The sequence below is a fragment of the Petaurus breviceps genome, unplaced genomic scaffold (assembly GCF_028583685.1).
Source record: "Petaurus breviceps papuanus isolate PSGF00001 unplaced genomic scaffold, PetGlider_PUasm1.0 90604, whole genome shotgun sequence".
In the NCBI taxonomy this organism is placed as follows: Eukaryota; Metazoa; Chordata; class Mammalia; order Diprotodontia; family Petauridae; genus Petaurus; species Petaurus breviceps.
The window spans coordinates 414,990-433,866 of NW_027187285.1; the positions used below are offsets into that span (position 1 = coordinate 414,990).

The 18,877-nt window shown below is 37.1% G+C and overlaps 1 protein-coding gene across 1 annotated transcript in view; it reads right to left on the bottom strand.

Annotated features, from left to right (window-relative positions):
• The window catches only part of CLSTN2 (calsyntenin 2), a 982,335-nt gene that overhangs the window by 231,020 nt on the left and 732,438 nt on the right, over positions 1-18,877 (bottom strand). The window contains exons 3-4 of the mRNA XM_069063864.1: positions 5,570-5,765; positions 3,643-3,851 (exon numbers count right to left, since the gene is read on the bottom strand). Of these exons, the coding sequence (XP_068919965.1) occupies positions 3,643-3,851; positions 5,570-5,765 (405 nt within the window). The remainder of the gene's footprint in view (positions 1-3,642; positions 3,852-5,569; positions 5,766-18,877) is intronic.

Below are 18,877 nucleotides of genomic sequence, written 5' to 3' on the forward strand. Positions count from 1 at the left end.
CTTAAATTAAATGATGGCTTTTCAGATTGGTGCTGTTTCTCATAATGGGGCCTTTCAAAGGCACGCCCAGACAAAATGTATGACCTCCTCTTTGGTCAGGAAAGGCTACTGTAGCCTTCTATGAGCATCAGGCCCTAAGCCTGCTCTCTCACTTAGTGAGGCTGGGGGTATAGGAATGGCGAAATGGCCCAGATCTACTAATTTTTTTTTCTATAAGGGTAGACAGGCCACTCACTTTATCATGAAATCATCAGTTACTTCATGCTTATGATGCGTATGAAGCACTATGGAGTTTACAAGGATTTGCAAAGAGGTTCTCTAGATGCAAAACACATAAGCCTTTTCTTAGTCTGACTGGTTTCTTTAGATAAATGGAAACTAGTCTGAACTTCTTATTTTACAGATGAAGAAACTGAGGACCAGAGAGGCTAAGTAATTTGACCAATGTCACTCAAGTAGAAAGTGGCATAGAAGGATTTTGAACTTAGCTCCTCTGACTCCAAATTGACCATTACAGCATCTCACGAATAGGTTGGTTTAATGACAAAGCTGTTTGAAAAATGAAAAAAGGTGGGGAGGGGAGAGAAGTTGGAAATGTGGTGTCATGCAAATCCAAAAAATGAAGATGGAAGGAAGGAGGCAAAGAAAAAGAATAAAGGAAATTAAAAAAAACACAACTGATTATGGTAGAGATCCCACTGTCCAATAGATTAGAGGGCTAGGAGATGGGGATTTCTGATCTCTGCTCTATTTCCAACTTTAGACATATTTCTTAACTTTTCTGTGCTCCAAATTCTGCTTCTCTAAAATGAAGGCATAAAAGGGAAGAGTCATCTTTGCTCAGCCTATATAATGTGGTTGTTATATTATATTTCATTTCTTACCTCTTGGTGTTTGTAAAGGTTCTGCCTTGTCCCTTCTTCCCTCAAGTACCATCTCATTCAATAGGCTTTTTCTGATAGTCCCTATTGTCAGTGTCCTTTCTACAAACTATTCTGTACACATCTTTCATTTACTTGTTTGTATGTGGATTGTAGCTCCCCACTAGAATATAAGCTCCTTGTGGGCAGGAATTGTTCTGCTTTTTTTCTTTTTTATCCACAGTAATTACCACAGGGTGTGGTCTACATGGTGGTGCTTAATAAATTATTAGAGCCAGTGTCTTTAGCCTTTGATGGGAAGCCTAGAAGCCTAGAGGTCAAGGAAATGTGTCTAGGAACCCATGGGTAAAAATTCTGTCCAATTTTTTTTCTTGACCAAATGTGGGACTCCATGAGATCAGCTACTTATGGAGAATTAATATATAAATAAACTAACTGGGTACACTAGCTGTTTTAGCTGTGTTCTAACCATTACTAAAACTTTACTTTCCTTATTCCAGCCAGATCTAGGAATCATCACTGAATTTTGTGCCCCAAAGGAATGAGGCCTAGTCATGCTTCTGAAACATCCTGAAGATGGAGTTAAAATAAAATGTCACTAAGGGCTTATAGCCTGCCAAAGGGTGGCTCCCAAGTTTGTCAGGATATTCTTGAATCATCCACTGCTAGATTCTTTGCTTCATAAATGTTTGTGATTGTTCAAGGTGCATAGGAAAGTCAGCTGTGAAAGTAGTGAATGAAGGCTAATTTGGGTGTTCATTAAGATGGGAGGGTCTTCCGTCTCTTTCCACACATTTTTCCTTCGTTAGTTTGAGGTCCACAATCAGAACATCACCATGGTCAGCAGATGCTTCCCAAGTGTGCCAGTAATCTATTTCAACTCATGTTATAAACCAAAGATGAAGGCAGAGGCCTAGAAAAGGACCATTATTCACTTTTAATGAGACAGCCAGGGAAATAAATTGGCATATGTTACTTAAGTAGCTCATCAAAGGTGAGTAATTATCTTTCTCAGCTGGGACAGTAAGCCCCCTCTGATAAAGGAATTTGCATATCCACTCTGATTGGTCTGTAATTATCCAGCCCTCAATTATGCAGGGGGGGGAGGAACTTGGCCAACAGTAGAATCTTGAAGATTCATCACAAATACAATCTTGGACTACTTATCTTCAGAGGAGCAAGGCTGAGATGAGTCTTTCCATTTTGGGCCACTCAGCCAAGCAAATGGCACCAGCAGGTAAGAGGTGAAAACTTCAGTTCAATTTTTTTCTGCCCAAACTTTGGGCCCCCATGAGACGAGCTGCTTATGAGAAGTTAAGGTATTAGCTATCTAGATGCCCTAATTATTTTAGCCTTGATCCACTCACTAGCAATGCCTCGATTTCCCTTTTCTAACTTCTGAACTTATTATCTGGCATTGCATCATACTGTTTTCTGTCTGATGAGCATTAGATTTATCTTCTTAAATCAGATTATAAGCTCCCTTAAGAGAAGAATCACATCTTCTTATATCCTTCAGAAAGCATGGGGCAAGCAAGTCCTTTGGAGTAGTGAATAAGACTACTAGAACTGACATCAAGAAGACTTGAGTTTGAATCCTGCTTCAGATATGTGTGAATTATTTTGTGTGAAATTATTTCACTGTGTGAATTATTTTGCCTCTCTCAGCTCCAGCTTCCCCTGACATAAAATGGAAATAATAGCACCTAATTCACAGGGTTGTGGTGAAGATCAGAGATGATTTGTAAGATGCTCTGCAGACATTAAAATAACATAAATGTTATTTATCATCATTATCATCATCATTGGCATACTGTAGGCTCCCTATAAATAGCTGCTGATTAAGATGTCTACATTGGCATCTGGGTCAAACCAAATTGTGTGAAATTCTGCTGTTTCCTAAAAATGAGTATTTTTAAAATTAGCAATGAAAGGAAATATCTCCAGTGACCTACTACTGTTCCTTGATAAAAACTGCTTTCCAAGTCTTGTCATTTAGAACTGGTAGTAGGATTTTCAATGGACTCCAGAAAGAAGTTTAAGGAAACTTTCTTCATTTAGAAGGTATGGTTTGTTTGCCAAGAGCCAGGGGCATGTATAGATCAAAGCATGGTAATTTTAGAGCTAGAAGGAAACCAGAGGCCATCTAGTCTAGCCCTTCATGTTACAGATAAGAAAACTGAGGTCAAGAAGGGTTATATGACTTTCCCAAGGTCACATAGTGCCAGAGCTTGGATTCAAACCCTGGTCCATCAAGTCTAAATCCAGAGCTTTTCCCATTAAATCCTATTGCCTTCAGAAACCACCACCAGCAGGTAGTTAAGGCACAGTTGACATTTACCAGAATTAATTCCCTAGAGAAAGTTCTTTGATTGTCAGGTATCTGTATAAAAGCTGATGAAGACTTTCTGTCAAAAATCTGGTGAGCTTTAAATGTCTAAATCTTTGCAAGTACCAACATGTTCAGCATTGTATGAATAAAGAATCCCTATGTGATTTTGCTTTTCAGCCTTCTTTATTTTTAGTACCAAGAATATACTGAGTTTAAAATCATCTTTGAGACATTGCTAATAACGTGGATATAATTCTTCTGTCACGCAACTTAATAGGATATTAAAACTCAGCATGAGGAAGGGAAAGGCCTTGGCATCATAGGGCACATTGTAGGCATGTAAACTGTATTTTAGAATTCTGGTTCTCCTTTCAGAACAAGGAATTTGTTTTGGTTTTGTCTATATCTTTTTCTCCAAAAAGTACTCACCATTTCTGTCAATGGCAAAAGGCACATCACTTGTGACGATTTCATAATTGCATATCTGGCTATACTGGGGAGAACAGTCTTCGTCTATGGCTTCCACTTGTAAAATGCTGTCATAAATCTTCCCCTCAGTCACCACAGCCTTATATATCGTCTCCTTAAAAGTTGGTGCAAACTCATTCACATCCTTTACCTGAATGTGGACCACTGCCCTAAAAACATATAAAGAGAAAAGATGAGGGGAATGGGCCAAAAACTATTAAATCTGATGGGACCTCAGAAATTCTCAGATCCAACCTCTAGTTTACCAAGAATCCCCTCTATAACACATCAAATAAGTGATCACCCAACCCTTGCTTGAACACTTTTATGAAAGGAAATTCACTATCATTGAGGGTAACCCATACTACTTTTGGATAGCTCTAGTTGTTGGGAAGATTTTATTCAATATATAGGCAATGGGGTATAGAAATCCATTTTGCCCTACAAGAAGGTTAAGGGGTAGATTGGGGGGACATAAGAGAGGGCAGACTGGGGGAAGGTGTAATCAGTATGTTTGGCATCTTGGGGTGAAGGGTAAGGGAGAGATGGGGAGAAAACCTGTGACTCGAAATCTTGTGGAAATGAATGTTGAAAACCAAAAAATAAATACATAAAATTAAAGGAAGTTTTTCTTCATATCAAAATGATACCTTTCTTTGACTTCTACACACTATTCTAACTTAGGGCTGTCTTTTGGAGGTAAGCAGGATGAGTCTAAGTCTTTTCCCATATGACAACATCTCAAAGTCAGAATCTTGGAGGTAGAAGGGGGGAGTCTGCTAGGTAGTTCCAATTATGGATTGTCTACTTTGTCATTTCCAGCAGAGCTACACATTTTGCTTGGTCAGTTGCTGCAGTCATTTTTTTCAGGTCAGGACTATCCCAATGTATCCTGAACACTGAGTGCTATTGGTAGGTCCTGGGGGTCTACATGCACTTTGGGGGGTAATCAGAGACTGGTCATGGGTTCATTACGACCACAAGTAGGGGGAGGAAATGATGCAGTATTAAAGTTGGACACCAGCTATGTAATTGATTTATAGAGACTTGTCTAAACCCGAGCCCTTACATTTCCCACCAAGAGAAGCACTATAAAATTGGGAAAGGTGGGGCTGGGAGGAGGACTCAGCAGTCATGACAATATGGAACACTGATGTGCCCTCCTCATTTTTCACCTGGCTATATTACTTTGGGCCTTTTCTGACTTTTACATCATTCCGTTTCCCTCCTCCCCCCAAGTTGGATTCCTTCCTGGGCTCTCCATCAATTTTTTCACCTATTTTTTGTGTGTTGTCTTCCTTCATTAGGTTGTAAGCTTCTTAAGGGAAGAGACTATTTTTTTTCCTATTTGTATCCCTACCACTTAGCACAGTACCTGGCACCTCTTAGGTACTTACTAAATATTTATTCACTGACTGGCTGCAAGGTGAAAGGGGAATATGAAAGGGGAAATGAGATGAAAACTCTTTATTTCTTTATATTTTTTCTCAATATTTTCATCAATTCATTTCTAAAGCAACAGTTTCTACTGAGTTTTCATGACATATTTTTAGCAGATCTTTCCCAGTAGGTGAACCAAGAAGGAAACCTCTATAGAGTAGGAAGGTTTCCTCTACTTCCTCAGGAAGAAATATTACCAAACCTTGTGGAACAAACACCACAGAATAAGTGAAACAGAGAAGCTTGGGATATATGCAGGGTTTTTGTAAGTAAAGGCATTCTTCTAAAATGAAAGGTGCCCCCAAATAAGCTATCATTTTTGGAGGCTATAGGATTCTGTATTCATTTCCTTGCTATTCACTAAGCATCAAAGCAACCCTTCAACCCGAACACCTGCAACAGTCACGGCTTTGACTCAGGGAGTGGGGGAATTGTTTTTGTGACTCACTTGTGAGATTTCTTCCAGTTGGTTTCATGAGGTCCCGCCCCACAGTCATAGGCCTGGATGATGAATGTGTACTCCTTCTGGAGTTCACAGTCAATTGGGCTTTTTGCTCGGAGCCGACCTTCTCCGGATGTCTTGTTTAGCACTACAGCTTCAAAGGGCATTTCTTGACCATGGATTTTAAAAGCACAAATTTCACCTGTAAGGTAAAAAAAAAAACACTGAGTAGAATCAGGTGAGAATCTCCTGACAGATGATTGTGATTGGCAACTGACCATATTTAAACTCAAAACACATTTGGAATTTTTAATGGGTATGTGCAAATGGATTAATTCTTTTGAAAATAGTATTATTTTAATGAAGAGCATAGAATCTTGGCTGGATCTTAGGAAAAAAAAAACATCTAGCTCACTGATTTTATAGAAACCAACTTGGCCCCTATGGAGAGAGACACTGTAGGAAGAAATATGATAAATGAATTTGGCTTTTAAATTTATCTTTATAGAGGATACTTCTGTTTGTTTGGCCTTCAAGGAGGTAGAATTTTTCCAGGCTATGAACATAAGCCCCAGTTCCTTATTTTACCTCCTTTTCCTTACTTCCTTTTCTCTCTAAAGTATTTTATTTCATCTATCCCTCCATTTCCTGATTTTGAGTCAGACAGTAGTTAGATGTGCATTTTCTCCTTTGGACCACTAAGGTAAGGCAATGAGTTCCTGTCCCTCTATACTAACCAGTCCTCTAGTATCCTAGAAAATGTAAAATCATAGATTTATAGTTGGAGACCTAGGGGGCCATCTGTATCCATCCCTTCATTTTACAGCTAAACAAAGTAAAGCCCAAGGATATCAGAAGACTTTCCCAAGGTCAGGAGTAAGAGAGACAAGATATGAGCCTAGGTCCTTTGTTTCCTACATCCAGCTTCTTTCCTCTATACCACAGTGCCTCCTTAGCTTTTTCAGTCCCAGTGCTCTGTTTCATTAAGAACTTTACACATGCATTGTTACTAAAGAGGTGCATTCCTCCTTCTCAGCATGATTTATGTTTAGCTTAAGTAATTTTCCCTGTGGAAATACTAAAGTGGTGAGATTTTTTTTATTATACAGCAATCCATCAGAAAACAGATCTTTCTCAAGCACCTTTTACAGGGAATGCACTATAATTGTAGTACTTCCCTACACCTTGAGTATTATCCCAAATAAATGGAGGCACAGGGAAGCTTAATGGGTTGCTCATGGTTTGTAGCTGAAACAAGAAAAGCAGCTAGGTGGCAAAGTAGATAGAATGCTGGTTAAGTAAGATTCATATTCTTGAGTTCAAATCCAGCTTTAGACATGTACTAGCTGTGTGACCCTGGGCAAGTCACTTAACTCTGTGTGCTTCAGTTTCCTACTCTGTAAAATGATCTGGAGAAGGAAATGGCAAACCATGCCAGTATCTTTGCCAAGAAAACCCCAAATGGGGTCACAAAGAGTCAGACATGACTGAACAACAACAAGCTAAAGCAAGAACTCTCATCTCCTGACTCAAGGAACAACACATTCCATTATGCCACACTGACCCTCCCTGAAAAGAAAGAAATCAATGTAATATACAATCCCTATCCACATGCAGTTGACAATCTAAAAGATTAGAGTTTTAGAGCTGGTATTGCCCTTAGCAATCATCTAGTCCAACCCCTCATTTTTTAGATGAGGAAACCCATGCCCAAGATTACCTAGTGAGTTATGGCATCATGGCAGAAATCCAGATTTCCTGATTCTTAGGTAGGTATCTACCTACCTAAGGTAAGCATTTTTTTAAACAATTGGGGTTAAGTAACTTGCCCAAGGTTACACGGCCAGCTTTTTTTGTGTGGGTGTTAAGTATCTGAGGCTGGAACCCATCTTGAGTTTGCCCTACTCTGGGGCCGGCACTCTTATTCACTGCACCACCTAGCCGCCCCTAAGGTGAGCATTTTTATTTTCATTCATTCTTCCAGCTTCTGGTAGTAGGTGCTGGATTTGGAGTCAGAGGATCTGGGGGTAAATCCTGGCTCTATCAATTGCTACCTGTTATCTCATGAAAGTTATTTAACTTCATCTGTAAATAAGGGAGTTTAACTAGAATGACCTCAAAATCCCTTCCAGTTCTTCATCTGTAACCATATAATTGCCATAATTTGTGGACCTGACAATATCCCACCTTCCACAGAGTCAGATTACCTCTGTTCCACTAAAATTAGAAGAGATCTGGGATTATTGAAAGAGTGGGATGCCAGCCATGGGAATGGCCTCCTCCACCCTTGATAAGACACTTCTCTAAGAGTATGAAATATAGAACTTCCAAGACTGCAAACTACAAGAGTTCTCTCTAAATAGACCCATTATTTGTAAGTACACAGAACAGATGCTCACCAACAATAGAACCCCACACCTGGGTGATCTGTTCTGATTCACCATTCACAGAGGTAAGTAATTCCCCATTTAACATAACAGCAGCTTTCCTGTGGTCTTCATCAGCAATGTTTCCAAAGATGGGCAATCAATAGCAATCTTAACTTCAGGCTTTTGTTTTTATTATTTCATTGATCCACAATTTGATTATGAGCAATATATTTTTACACCATAAGACTCTGTTATTTCCTCAAAGGCACCTCATGGACAAGACAGAATGATTATAAGACAGGCCCAAATGAGAAGGCTGTTTTCAATTAAGTCTCTTATTCCCCCAGACTATTCTACATTCCTCTATTATCGTCTTGGTATAACAATGTCTTTAGGGGTTCAGAAAAAATATGTATTCAGGGAGATAAAAGAGTTTAATCTGATCCGCAAGTTTAATTTCTGCTGTGAATTAGTTCAGGATGAAGTAATGAACTTCTAAAGTGCTTGACTTGTGCTTCCCTTCCCAAGATCAATGGTAGCTTGTGAATATGACTAATGAATGTGTCCATACTGATTTTGTGGGATCCTTAGAAATGCAAGGGTCACAATGATTCCCAGATCAATCACTCTATTTCTCTTTCATGAGCTAAATTAAAATGAGAAAAGATATGGGTTATTTTCAGATGGAAACATCAAGTCAACTAAAGTATTCTCAATTGTTAAATAGGAAGAAAGGAAAATGAGAGGAAGGAAGGGAGAGAAAGAGAAAGGAGAGAGGAGGAGAAGAAGATGTGGGAGGACTGAATGAAGAGAGACTGGAAGAAAGGCATTTACAAGGAATTTTTATCCACTCAGAAAGTAGATCAAACTGGTTCCTTTAAGAATCAGAATCACAAAATCTGGGACTTGGAAGGGATGTCAGAGATCAGAGACCAACCTGTGAAACCCAGAGAGTTTTATTGACCTTCTTTATCCCTACCTTATCCCCTATCATGGAGCTCCCAGGTGTGGGGGTGATACAGTTGGACCCTTCTGTACCTAGCTCAGAAGTTTTAAAATTGAGTGTAGGGGCTGGCAGCAGGCTGATGATAAGCTGGGTGGTAGGGTAGGGGACCAGAGCACCAACCTTCAAAATATGCAGCACCAACGTTCAAAATATGCAACACTTCACAAATGTGAAGTGGCATTGAGGCAGTAAGGATGAAAACCCATTAGCAGATAATTGAGAGTTTATTATATTCTTGTTCCTGTGGAACAGAAATATTTTTAATTATGTCCCTTTCACTGTCTGAAACATATTTTATGTGGGTCAGTGGCATTTCCAAGATTTAATCACTAATAATTATGCTCCCACTCAAGGACCACACACCCATACAAAGGAGTTTGTGCATAAACAGCTTTTCTGGTGCACCAAGTTTTTCCTGTATGTTGAGGACCGGTGATTGCATCTTCTCCATTTACATAATACACATCCGCAGGTGCTGGGAAAGTAGGAATTCATGTCAGCTGGTCAGATTACAGTAGGTACCTGAGCCTAGTCTGTGACTGACTGAAAGATGGCTCATGCAAGGATTTCTTCTCAAGATTAGTGAGGTTAACCTGGATGATAATGGATGATCCCTTTTCTGCTCTATGCCTGCTCTTATCAGACACAAACTGGGAAATGGGGAAACTTTTCTCTGGCTACAGAACCATAGGGCTCAGTAAATGAGATTTTAAAACTCTACTCAGATGGTTCTGCTATAAGCCTGCAATTTGTAGTCATTTTAAGTATCATGAAATGGGGAAGGGAAAATGCTAATCCTGTATATAAAAGTATATTATTAGAAAGGAAATTATGCCTAGAAATGCCAATTGGAACTAAAATTCAGAATGAAGATCAATGTTGGAAAATGCACTGTATTAAAAAATATAGAAAAATAAAGTAAAAATACTTGCTTTCAAGCCCTACTTTAAACAAACAAACCTTAAACTCTTTGAAAGGAGAAAGCTGAAGGGCATTTGCCTATCCAGTTCAGCTTCCTTCAGATATTTAACTCACTCCTAGCAACACAGATGCATCTATAATATCTCCTGTTTTGATTAGAAACCTACAAAAGGAAGTAGTGTCTGTCTGCTTATTAGCCACTGATCAAAGCAAAATATGGAGTTCTTTTTGAATGAAAGGCATTTCCCCAGTGCCCCACACCAGGACCAAAATAACCCTCTTGTGGGCCTATTATACCCCTCTGAACTCATTACATTGTTTTTTTTAAAGCAATAGAAAAAATGCAATTCTCCATACCCCCTGAAAGGGAAATTGCATAATTTTGGAAGTAGAATGTTTTTATATACTACCACTCAATACTAGCATTTCTAAGAGTGAGATTTATTTACATATCAATCAGTATTTATTGAACCTACTATGTGCAAGGGACTGTACTAATTGCTATGGAAGAGGCAAAGGTAAATAAAACATGGTCTCTGCTTCCAAAGAGGTTATGATCTATTTCATACATATATGCAATATAGAATCATCATTAGGATTTAATTTACATATCTGCCTTAGGGAAATATGGCATATCTAGCATGACTCTTGGAAATTTAAATTGTTAGGTGTCCTTTGGAGACATAAGAATTTAATGACTTTTTTGGGGGGGAGGGGGTTTCTCCTTGATTTCTGAGTTTATATCTCCAAGGAGACAGTAATTGGCTCCACACTTCAGCTCCACAAAGGGTCCTTTATTGGGGAAGTATAAATAAGCGATCATAGCATCATAGCCTTATAGATAGAAGGGTCCTTAGAGATAATTTAGTCCACCTCCTTCATTTTACAGATGAGGAAACTAAGTCTTGGCTTACCTAAGATCATGCATCTATAGAGCAGATGAAATTTGAACTGGGTCCAAATCTGGGGAGAATCAGTGGACCTGAGACTTGCCTCTGGGGAGGGGATGGGGGCAGAAAGAAGCAGTCCTATAGGTTCCTTTTTCCTAACAAAATTTTAGAAGATTTCATAAAACTAAAAAGCGGAACCATCAGAGGCCAAAGGGAGGAACCTGGCAAGAATACTTTCAAAGGTGGTGCAGAGAAGACATGGAGCTATCCAACTTCTGAAGAACCAAGCAGATTTTCATGGAGGTGAGAGGAAACTCTAAGAAAGGGGCTCATGAACCACTTTAGTAGTCTGGTGATGCCTACTAACTGCTTCTCAGAGTAACACTTTGTTGACTAAATTCATAATGGAAGAAAATGCTAAATTTCAGTTAGAGACTAGTGAAAATAAAGATATAATTTCCCCCCACCATCACCCATGTTCACAGACCTGATATCTATCTACTGACCTCACCCAACCTGTTTTAGTAGGATCAAGTCTACTGTTACGTGTTTGCTTCTACTAGAAGTAACTGATAGGAGTCAATGTCTCTGAGTAGAGAATGCAAGAGTGTTAGATTAGCTGAAAGTTGATTTCAGCTTGGTAAATATTGCAGATTTATTTCTGCCATTCCAAGTTGATTAGCCCTTGAGAGAGTTTGTGTGTTGAAGGTGGAGTGGAGGAAATACCCTTATTGTCTTTAATATTATAGGTAGGGGTAAAGATTATTTCCTTTCATTATACTCATTAAAGAGGACAAAGAATGATAGTTCCCCATCAAAAAAAAATCTGGGATAAAGAGGACCAGAAAAATTCTGGATAGGAATTCAAGCCATCTATAATGACAGAATTCTAAATTGTCTCTTTGATTCCCATGAGGCAGTAGTGGTCTTAGAAAAGTGGTTACAAAACTTTTTTTAAACAGATGACCATTAACAATACAATGCAATGTATGTCAGGGAAAAAATGAATGGTATAGTCAGTGTTAGAGGAGATCAAGGGATGAAGGGATCACTGTGGATTTGAGTGATAGCTTCAGGGAATAGATATGATTTGAATTGGGCTTTTAAAAATAATTACATATTCTGGGTGTTAACACAACCTACTAGAAACCAGGCTAGGCTAGAACTTGAAGTCAAATCTAGGCTCTTTTTATGAGCGTTAAGAAGACATTCTCTTCTTCAGTTTTTCCAGTTACAGAAAAGGCATGAAAATTTCAGCCATTTTCTCCCACTGTAGAAGGCCTCCCCATGTTTGAAATTAGATATTTAGTAGGTTACCATACACTATTCTTAGCATGACATAAACCCAGTAGTGTAGTTGGTGATGGAATCCTTTTCTTGGGAATAGAATTGGCAAGGCCCCTTCCTTCCTACCTGATGCAATTCAGACAAATAGTATTTTGGTGACTCTAACTACATGTCTTATCATTATTTATTTTCTTAGGTCTAGTACCTGCAGAATCTGGACACTAGACCAACAAAAGCCATGGTCTAAATCAAAAGGAATAACTCTAAATGCCATCTATGCAGTAAGATCTTATCACCAAAAGAGAGGAGAGCTTCGATCAAACACAATACTGGTTATACCATGCAACCTAGTGCCAATCAGCCCCTGCCCTGTACATAATTAGAGAACCACTCTGAAGAGATTTCAGGGGCCATCTAGTCAGTCCCATGCATGACTATTAAAAATCTTCTTCCCAATACTACTGACAAATCATCATCTAGAGTCTACCTGAAGACCTTTAGTTAGAAGGAACCCATTCCTTCCAAAGGAGCCTTGTCCCACTTTTAAACACTTCTCATTGTCAGGTAGTTTACTGGAACAAACTATAAATCTGTGCCTCTCTGCAACTTCCAAACATTCCTTGCATTTTGCCTTCTCTTCCACATGACTACCATTTGAATATGCATAGATGGTCTTATTCTCATGGATAAACAACCAAAGTTCCTTCAATTAATCCTCTCATTTCTCATTTTCAATATTCTCAGCATCCTGTTTACCCTTCCACTGACACACTCCAGCTGCTCTATATCCTTTTGAAAATAAGATGCCCATAAGTGAGCATAATCCTTCAGACATCGTCTAATCAGGTCAGCAGATAGAAAATTGGTTACCTCCTTCATTCTAGATATTGTGCCTCTAATAATTTGGCCCAAGATAACATTAATATCCTTTGGAGTTTGTCTTAAAAAAAAGCAAACAAACAATAAAATAGATAAGTCTTTGGTTAACTTTATTTAAAAAAAAGAAAGAAGAAGGCCAAATTTATCAGCATCAAAAATGTAAAGAGTGGATTCACCACCAGTAAAGAGGAAATTAAAGCAACAACTAGGAACATTTTGCCCAACTGTATGCCAATAATCTGGCAATATAAGTGAAATGGATGAATATTTACAAAAATAAAAATTTCCCAGATTAACAGGAGAAATAAAATACTTTAATAACCCCATCTTAGAAAAAGAAATTGAACGAGCCATCAATGAATTTCTTAAGAAAAAATCTCCAGGGTCAGGTTGATTTGTAAGTTAATTCTACTAAATGTTTAAAGAGCAATTAATTCCAATACTATGTAAACTATGTGGAAAAATAGGAAAAGAAGGAATCCTACCAATTTTTTTGTCACATAAATATGGTGCTGATTCCTAAATCAGGAAGAGCCAAAACAGAAAAAGAAAATTATACACCAATTTCCCTGAAGAATATTGATGAAACAATTTTAAATAAAAACATTAACAAAGAGATGATAGCAATTTATCACCATAATAATACTGAATGACCAGGTGGGATTTATACCAGGAATGCAGGCCTGGTTCAATATTAGGGAAAAAAAATTCATAAATTAGCATAATTAACCTTATCAATAACAAAACCAACAGAAATCATATGGTTATCCCAATAAATGCAGAAAAAGCTTTTGACAAAAATATAGCACCCATTTCTTTTTAAAACACTAGAGAGGATAAAAATAAATGGAGCATTCCTTAAAAGGATAAGTAGTATCTATCTAAAACCAACAGCAAGCATTATCTGTAATGGGGATAAGCTAGAAGCCTTCCCAGTAAGATCAAGGGTGAAACAAGGATGCCCATCATCACCCCTCTTATTATTCAATATTGCATAGGAAATGTTAGCTTTAGCAATGAGAAGAAAAAGAAATTGAGGAGTAGGCAATAAAGAAACAAAACTATCACTCTTTGCAGATGATATGATGGTATACTTAGAGAATCAACTAAAAAACTACTAAAAATTATCAACAAATTTAGAAGTCACAGGATATAAAATAAACCCACATAAATCATTGGCATATATATTGCCAATAAAGCTCAGCAGTAAGAGATAGAGAAATTCCATTTAAAATAACTTTAGATGATATAAAATATTTGAAAGTCTGCCTGCCGAGACAAACCCAGGAACTATACGTACACAATTACAAAATATTTTTCACATGAATAAAGTCAGATCTAAACAATTGTAAAAATATTAATTGCTCATGGGTTGATCGAGCTAATATCATAAAAATGACAATTCTACATACATTAATTTACGTATTTAGTGCCATGCTAATCAAACTACCAAAAATTATTTTATAGAGCTAGAAAAAATAATAGCAAAATTCATCTGGAAGAACAAAAGTCAAGAATATCAAGGGAACTAATAAAAAAAAAAAACACAAAGGAAGGTGGCCTGGCCGTACCAGATCTAAAACTATATTATAAAGCAGCAATCATTGAAACTATTTGGTACTGGCTAAGAAACAGAGTGGTGGATCAGTGGAATAGATTAGGTACACAAGACATAGTAGTAAATGATTAATTTATTGTTTGAGAAATCCACAGACCAGCTCTGGAAAAAGAAATCACTATTTGACAAAAACTGCTGGAAGAAAAATGGAAAATAATATGGCAAAAACTAGGCATAGACCAACATCTCACACTATATACCAAGATAAGCTCAAAATGGGTACATGATTTATACAGAAAGGGTGATAACATAAGGAAATTTGGAGAGAGCAATAGTTTACTTGTCAAATATATGGAGGAGGGAAGAATTTATAATCAAACAAGAGATAGAGAACATTAAGAAATGCAAACCGGATCATTTTAATTACATCAAATTAAAAAGTTTTTGTACAAAGAAAACCAATGGAACCAAGATTAAAAGGGAAGCAAAAAGCTGGGAAACAATTTTTATAGCAAGTGTTTCTGATAAAGGTCTCATTTCTAAAATATATAGAGAACTGAGTCAAATTTCTAAGAACACAAGTGATTCCCCCAATTGATAAATGGTCAAAGGATACAAATAGGTATTTTCATACGAAGAAATTAAAACTATCTAGTCATATAAAAAAATGCTTTCAATGACTATTGATTAGAGAAATACAAATTGAAACTACTCTGAGTTATTACCTCATACCTATCAGATTGGCTAACTTGACAGAAAAAGAAAATGATAAATGTTAGAGAAGATGTGGGAAAACTGGGACATTGTTGGTGGAATTATCAGCTGATCCAACCATTTTGGAGAACAATTTGTAATTATAACCTAGGGGCAATCAAACTGTGTATACCCTTTGATCCAGAATTACTACTAGGACAGGATATAGACTAGTAGCTCCGTATCACAAAGATATCATAAAAAGGAAAAGGACCTTCATGTACAAAAGTATTTATAGCAACTCTTTATTTGGTAGCAAAGAATTGGAAATTGAGGGGATGCTCATCAATTAGGGAATAGTTAAACAAGTTGTAGTATATGAATATAATGGAATACTATTGCACTATAAGAAACGATGAGCAAGTGCATTTCAGAAAAAGCTGGGAAAACTTACATGAACTACTGCTGAGTGAAGTAAGCAGAACCAGGAAAACACTGTACATAGTAACAGCAACAGTGTGCAATGATCGACTATGACACACTTAGTAATGACTTTCTCAGTAATACAATCATCTAAGACAATTCCAAAAGACTCGTATGGAAAATGCTATTCACATCCTGATAAAGAGCTACAGAGATTGAATGCAGATCAAAGCATACTATTTTCACTCTTTTTTGTATTTTGTTTTTCATGACTTTTCCTTTTGTTCTGTTTCTTCTTTCACAGGACAATTAATGTGGAAACATATTCACATGATTGTACCTCTATAACCTATATCACATTGTTTGCCATCTTGGGGAAGGGGAATGGGAGGGAGAAAAAATTTGAAATTCAAAATTTTATAAAAAAAATGAAAGTTGAAACTATTTTCACATGCAATTGGAAAAAATACTATTTCCAAAAAAAGAGAGAAATTTACATGATAATCTTGTTTTATATTTGAAAGGAATAGCAAGTTGTGCATAGTAGATCTGCAGTTTCATATGCAATCATCTTTTTTATTGTACTATGTTATGGAAATACTTGTTTTATTCCATAAGTTAAAAATAAAATTTAAAAATTAAAAAAAAGATTTTTTTGGTGTATCACACCGCACTGTTGATTCATATTTACCTTTCAGTCTACTAAGTCTCCCAGATTTTTTCTATTGTTATATAGTTATATCTGCACCATTCTGTACTTGTTTTAGTTCATTTAGTACCTTTTTTAGGTTCAATTTAGTTCAATTGTATAACTTTGCACATTCACATATGCACACATACCCTAAAGGGCATACTAACAGTTTCAGCCCATTGTTCTGGCCTGTTGTCTCTGATCATCTTATTTTCATTATATGTTCTTTCTTACAGCTATATTCCTTTATATCCAAGGATAGTTTATATATATATATATATATATATATATATATATAATGTAGAAATATATATATATATATATGTCAAATTACTCTAAATCATTCTCCTTTCTATTCTCTGGAATAATTACCCTGGTAGAGATGTTAGTGCAATCAATTGTTTTCTCACAGTGGTTGGATCATCCCTGTACTGTACATGGTACCATCCACACTCTTAGCCCAATGGTACCCCAATGCCCAAATATTTGGTCTATAAATACAACAAAAATATTTATAGACTCATAGCAATATTTTACTTAGAAGGGACACTTTGTAGATCATGTTTATCTCCCCTCATTTTACAGATAAGGAAAGTTAGAATCAGAGAGGTTAAGGGATTTGAATAAAAGTAAGTTTAATTCTCCTTTGATCATTCACAAGCCCATGCCACATAGCAGGGTAAAGGAAACATAGGTCCCAACACTTTCAGGGTCATCTAAATGAAATGCATGGAATCACACTGGCTGAAATTCTCCTGGGATCTCTGAGGCATGCCTTAGAGTATCAGCTTCAGCTGGACAGAGATCGTGCCTAGGAGATATGGAATTCATATAAGGACTTTGGGAGGATGTTAATAACTTGAAGCTGGCTATTTGAGTTAGTGTAGTAAGAGGGCTTGCAAATCCAAGAGAGTAGCTTATAGATTTGGAATTAAAGTTTCAATGAATACACATTCAAATCAATTTGAAATTTTGAAGAATCTACTGTGTGTAATATCCATAGCCACCTTGCTGTCTGTTGTCTTATAGCTCTACCCATGGAGGGACAATGTTATCATGAATTGTCATATTCATTCGTTCCATATTCAAATGATGGCCTTGTGAGTGAACAGACAGGAGACAGGGATAAAAAACCTGCATAAACAGGAGTGAGAATAATAATAATAAATAGCATTTATGTAGCAAAGTGCTTTACAAATATTATCTCCTCTTATCCTCAAAACAACACTAGGAGGTAAGTGATATTATTATCCCTCTTTTACATATAAAGAAACTGAGGCAGACACAAGTAAAGTGACTTACACAAGGTGAGACAGTCAATAAGTGTCTGAGATTTGATTTGAACTCAAGGTCTTCCTGACTTTAGGTCCAGTACTCTATCCATTGTGCCACCTAACTTCCTATACAACATTATATTTAGAGCTCAAAGGGACCTAGAAATTAATTACAGGGTCCAGGGCCTTAATTTTATAAATGAGGAAAGTAAGCCTAGTCTATTTAAGTGTCTTGCCCAGGGTCACTGATAGGACCCAAGGTGATAGTACAGTAACCCAGGGTTACAACTAGTAAACGGCTGAGGTGGAATTCAAACCTAAGTCTTCCTGAATTCAAGTAGAGCAATCTATCCCCTACCCCATGCTACCTTTCATTATGGGAGAAAAACAAATGGGTATGTCTTGATTGAATAAGATACCAGTGAAATTAAATTTATAACCTACTTGGTCCCTAAGCTCCCGATAAAGGGAAAATCGACCCTTGAGGAGCTATAAAGACTTCCTAAAAGATGAAACTGCTCTGGCTGGATGATGAACAGCATTGATGTGGGGTCAAAGATTACCATTCATAGTCATGTCCAATTTTCAAAACAAATAAATTGTAGCCAGTAACTTTCCTTCCTCTGTCCTCAAAGAACAATTTGTTCATACCTCTCCAATATGCTTCTCATACTTCATTTTGAATTATGGACACTTGCGTATCTATTCTAGAATCCTACTATATTGTAATCAAAAAGACTATAGGTGAATTGCTTTCTTCTAATACTTGGCATAGAACTTTACACACAATAGGACTTTTTTTGCCTTTTGGAGGGCAATTGGGTTTAAGTAACTTGCCCAATGTTACACGGCTAGTGTTTTTGTGTGGGTGTTAAGTGTCTGAGGCTCGAGTCCTCCTGACTCCAGGGCTGGTGCTTTACTCACTGCGCCACCTAGCTGCCCTGATAATAGGACTTTAATGCATGTTTGTTTTGTTTTTTTTATTGAATTTGTTTTCTAATGGGAGGAACCCAGTTCAGCATGAGGCATAGAGAATTTAGTTGAAAGGAAGCCTAGTATTTGGGAAATAATAATAATTTATGTTTATATTATATAGTACCACACCTCTTCTCTTAAAATTTTAGAGGAAGTAGTGTCAGAGACACATGATAGAACAAGCTGAGGTGGAAGACACATTGATTTTACTTGCTTTTATTAATTTCTAGTAGTCCAAATATCTATACACATACAGACACAGCCTTACATTTCCCCCTACCCTAAACTCAGCACAGGCAAGTAAGAAATGAGGAAGAGAAGTTTATCCTAAAGTATGCTGGTGCCTAA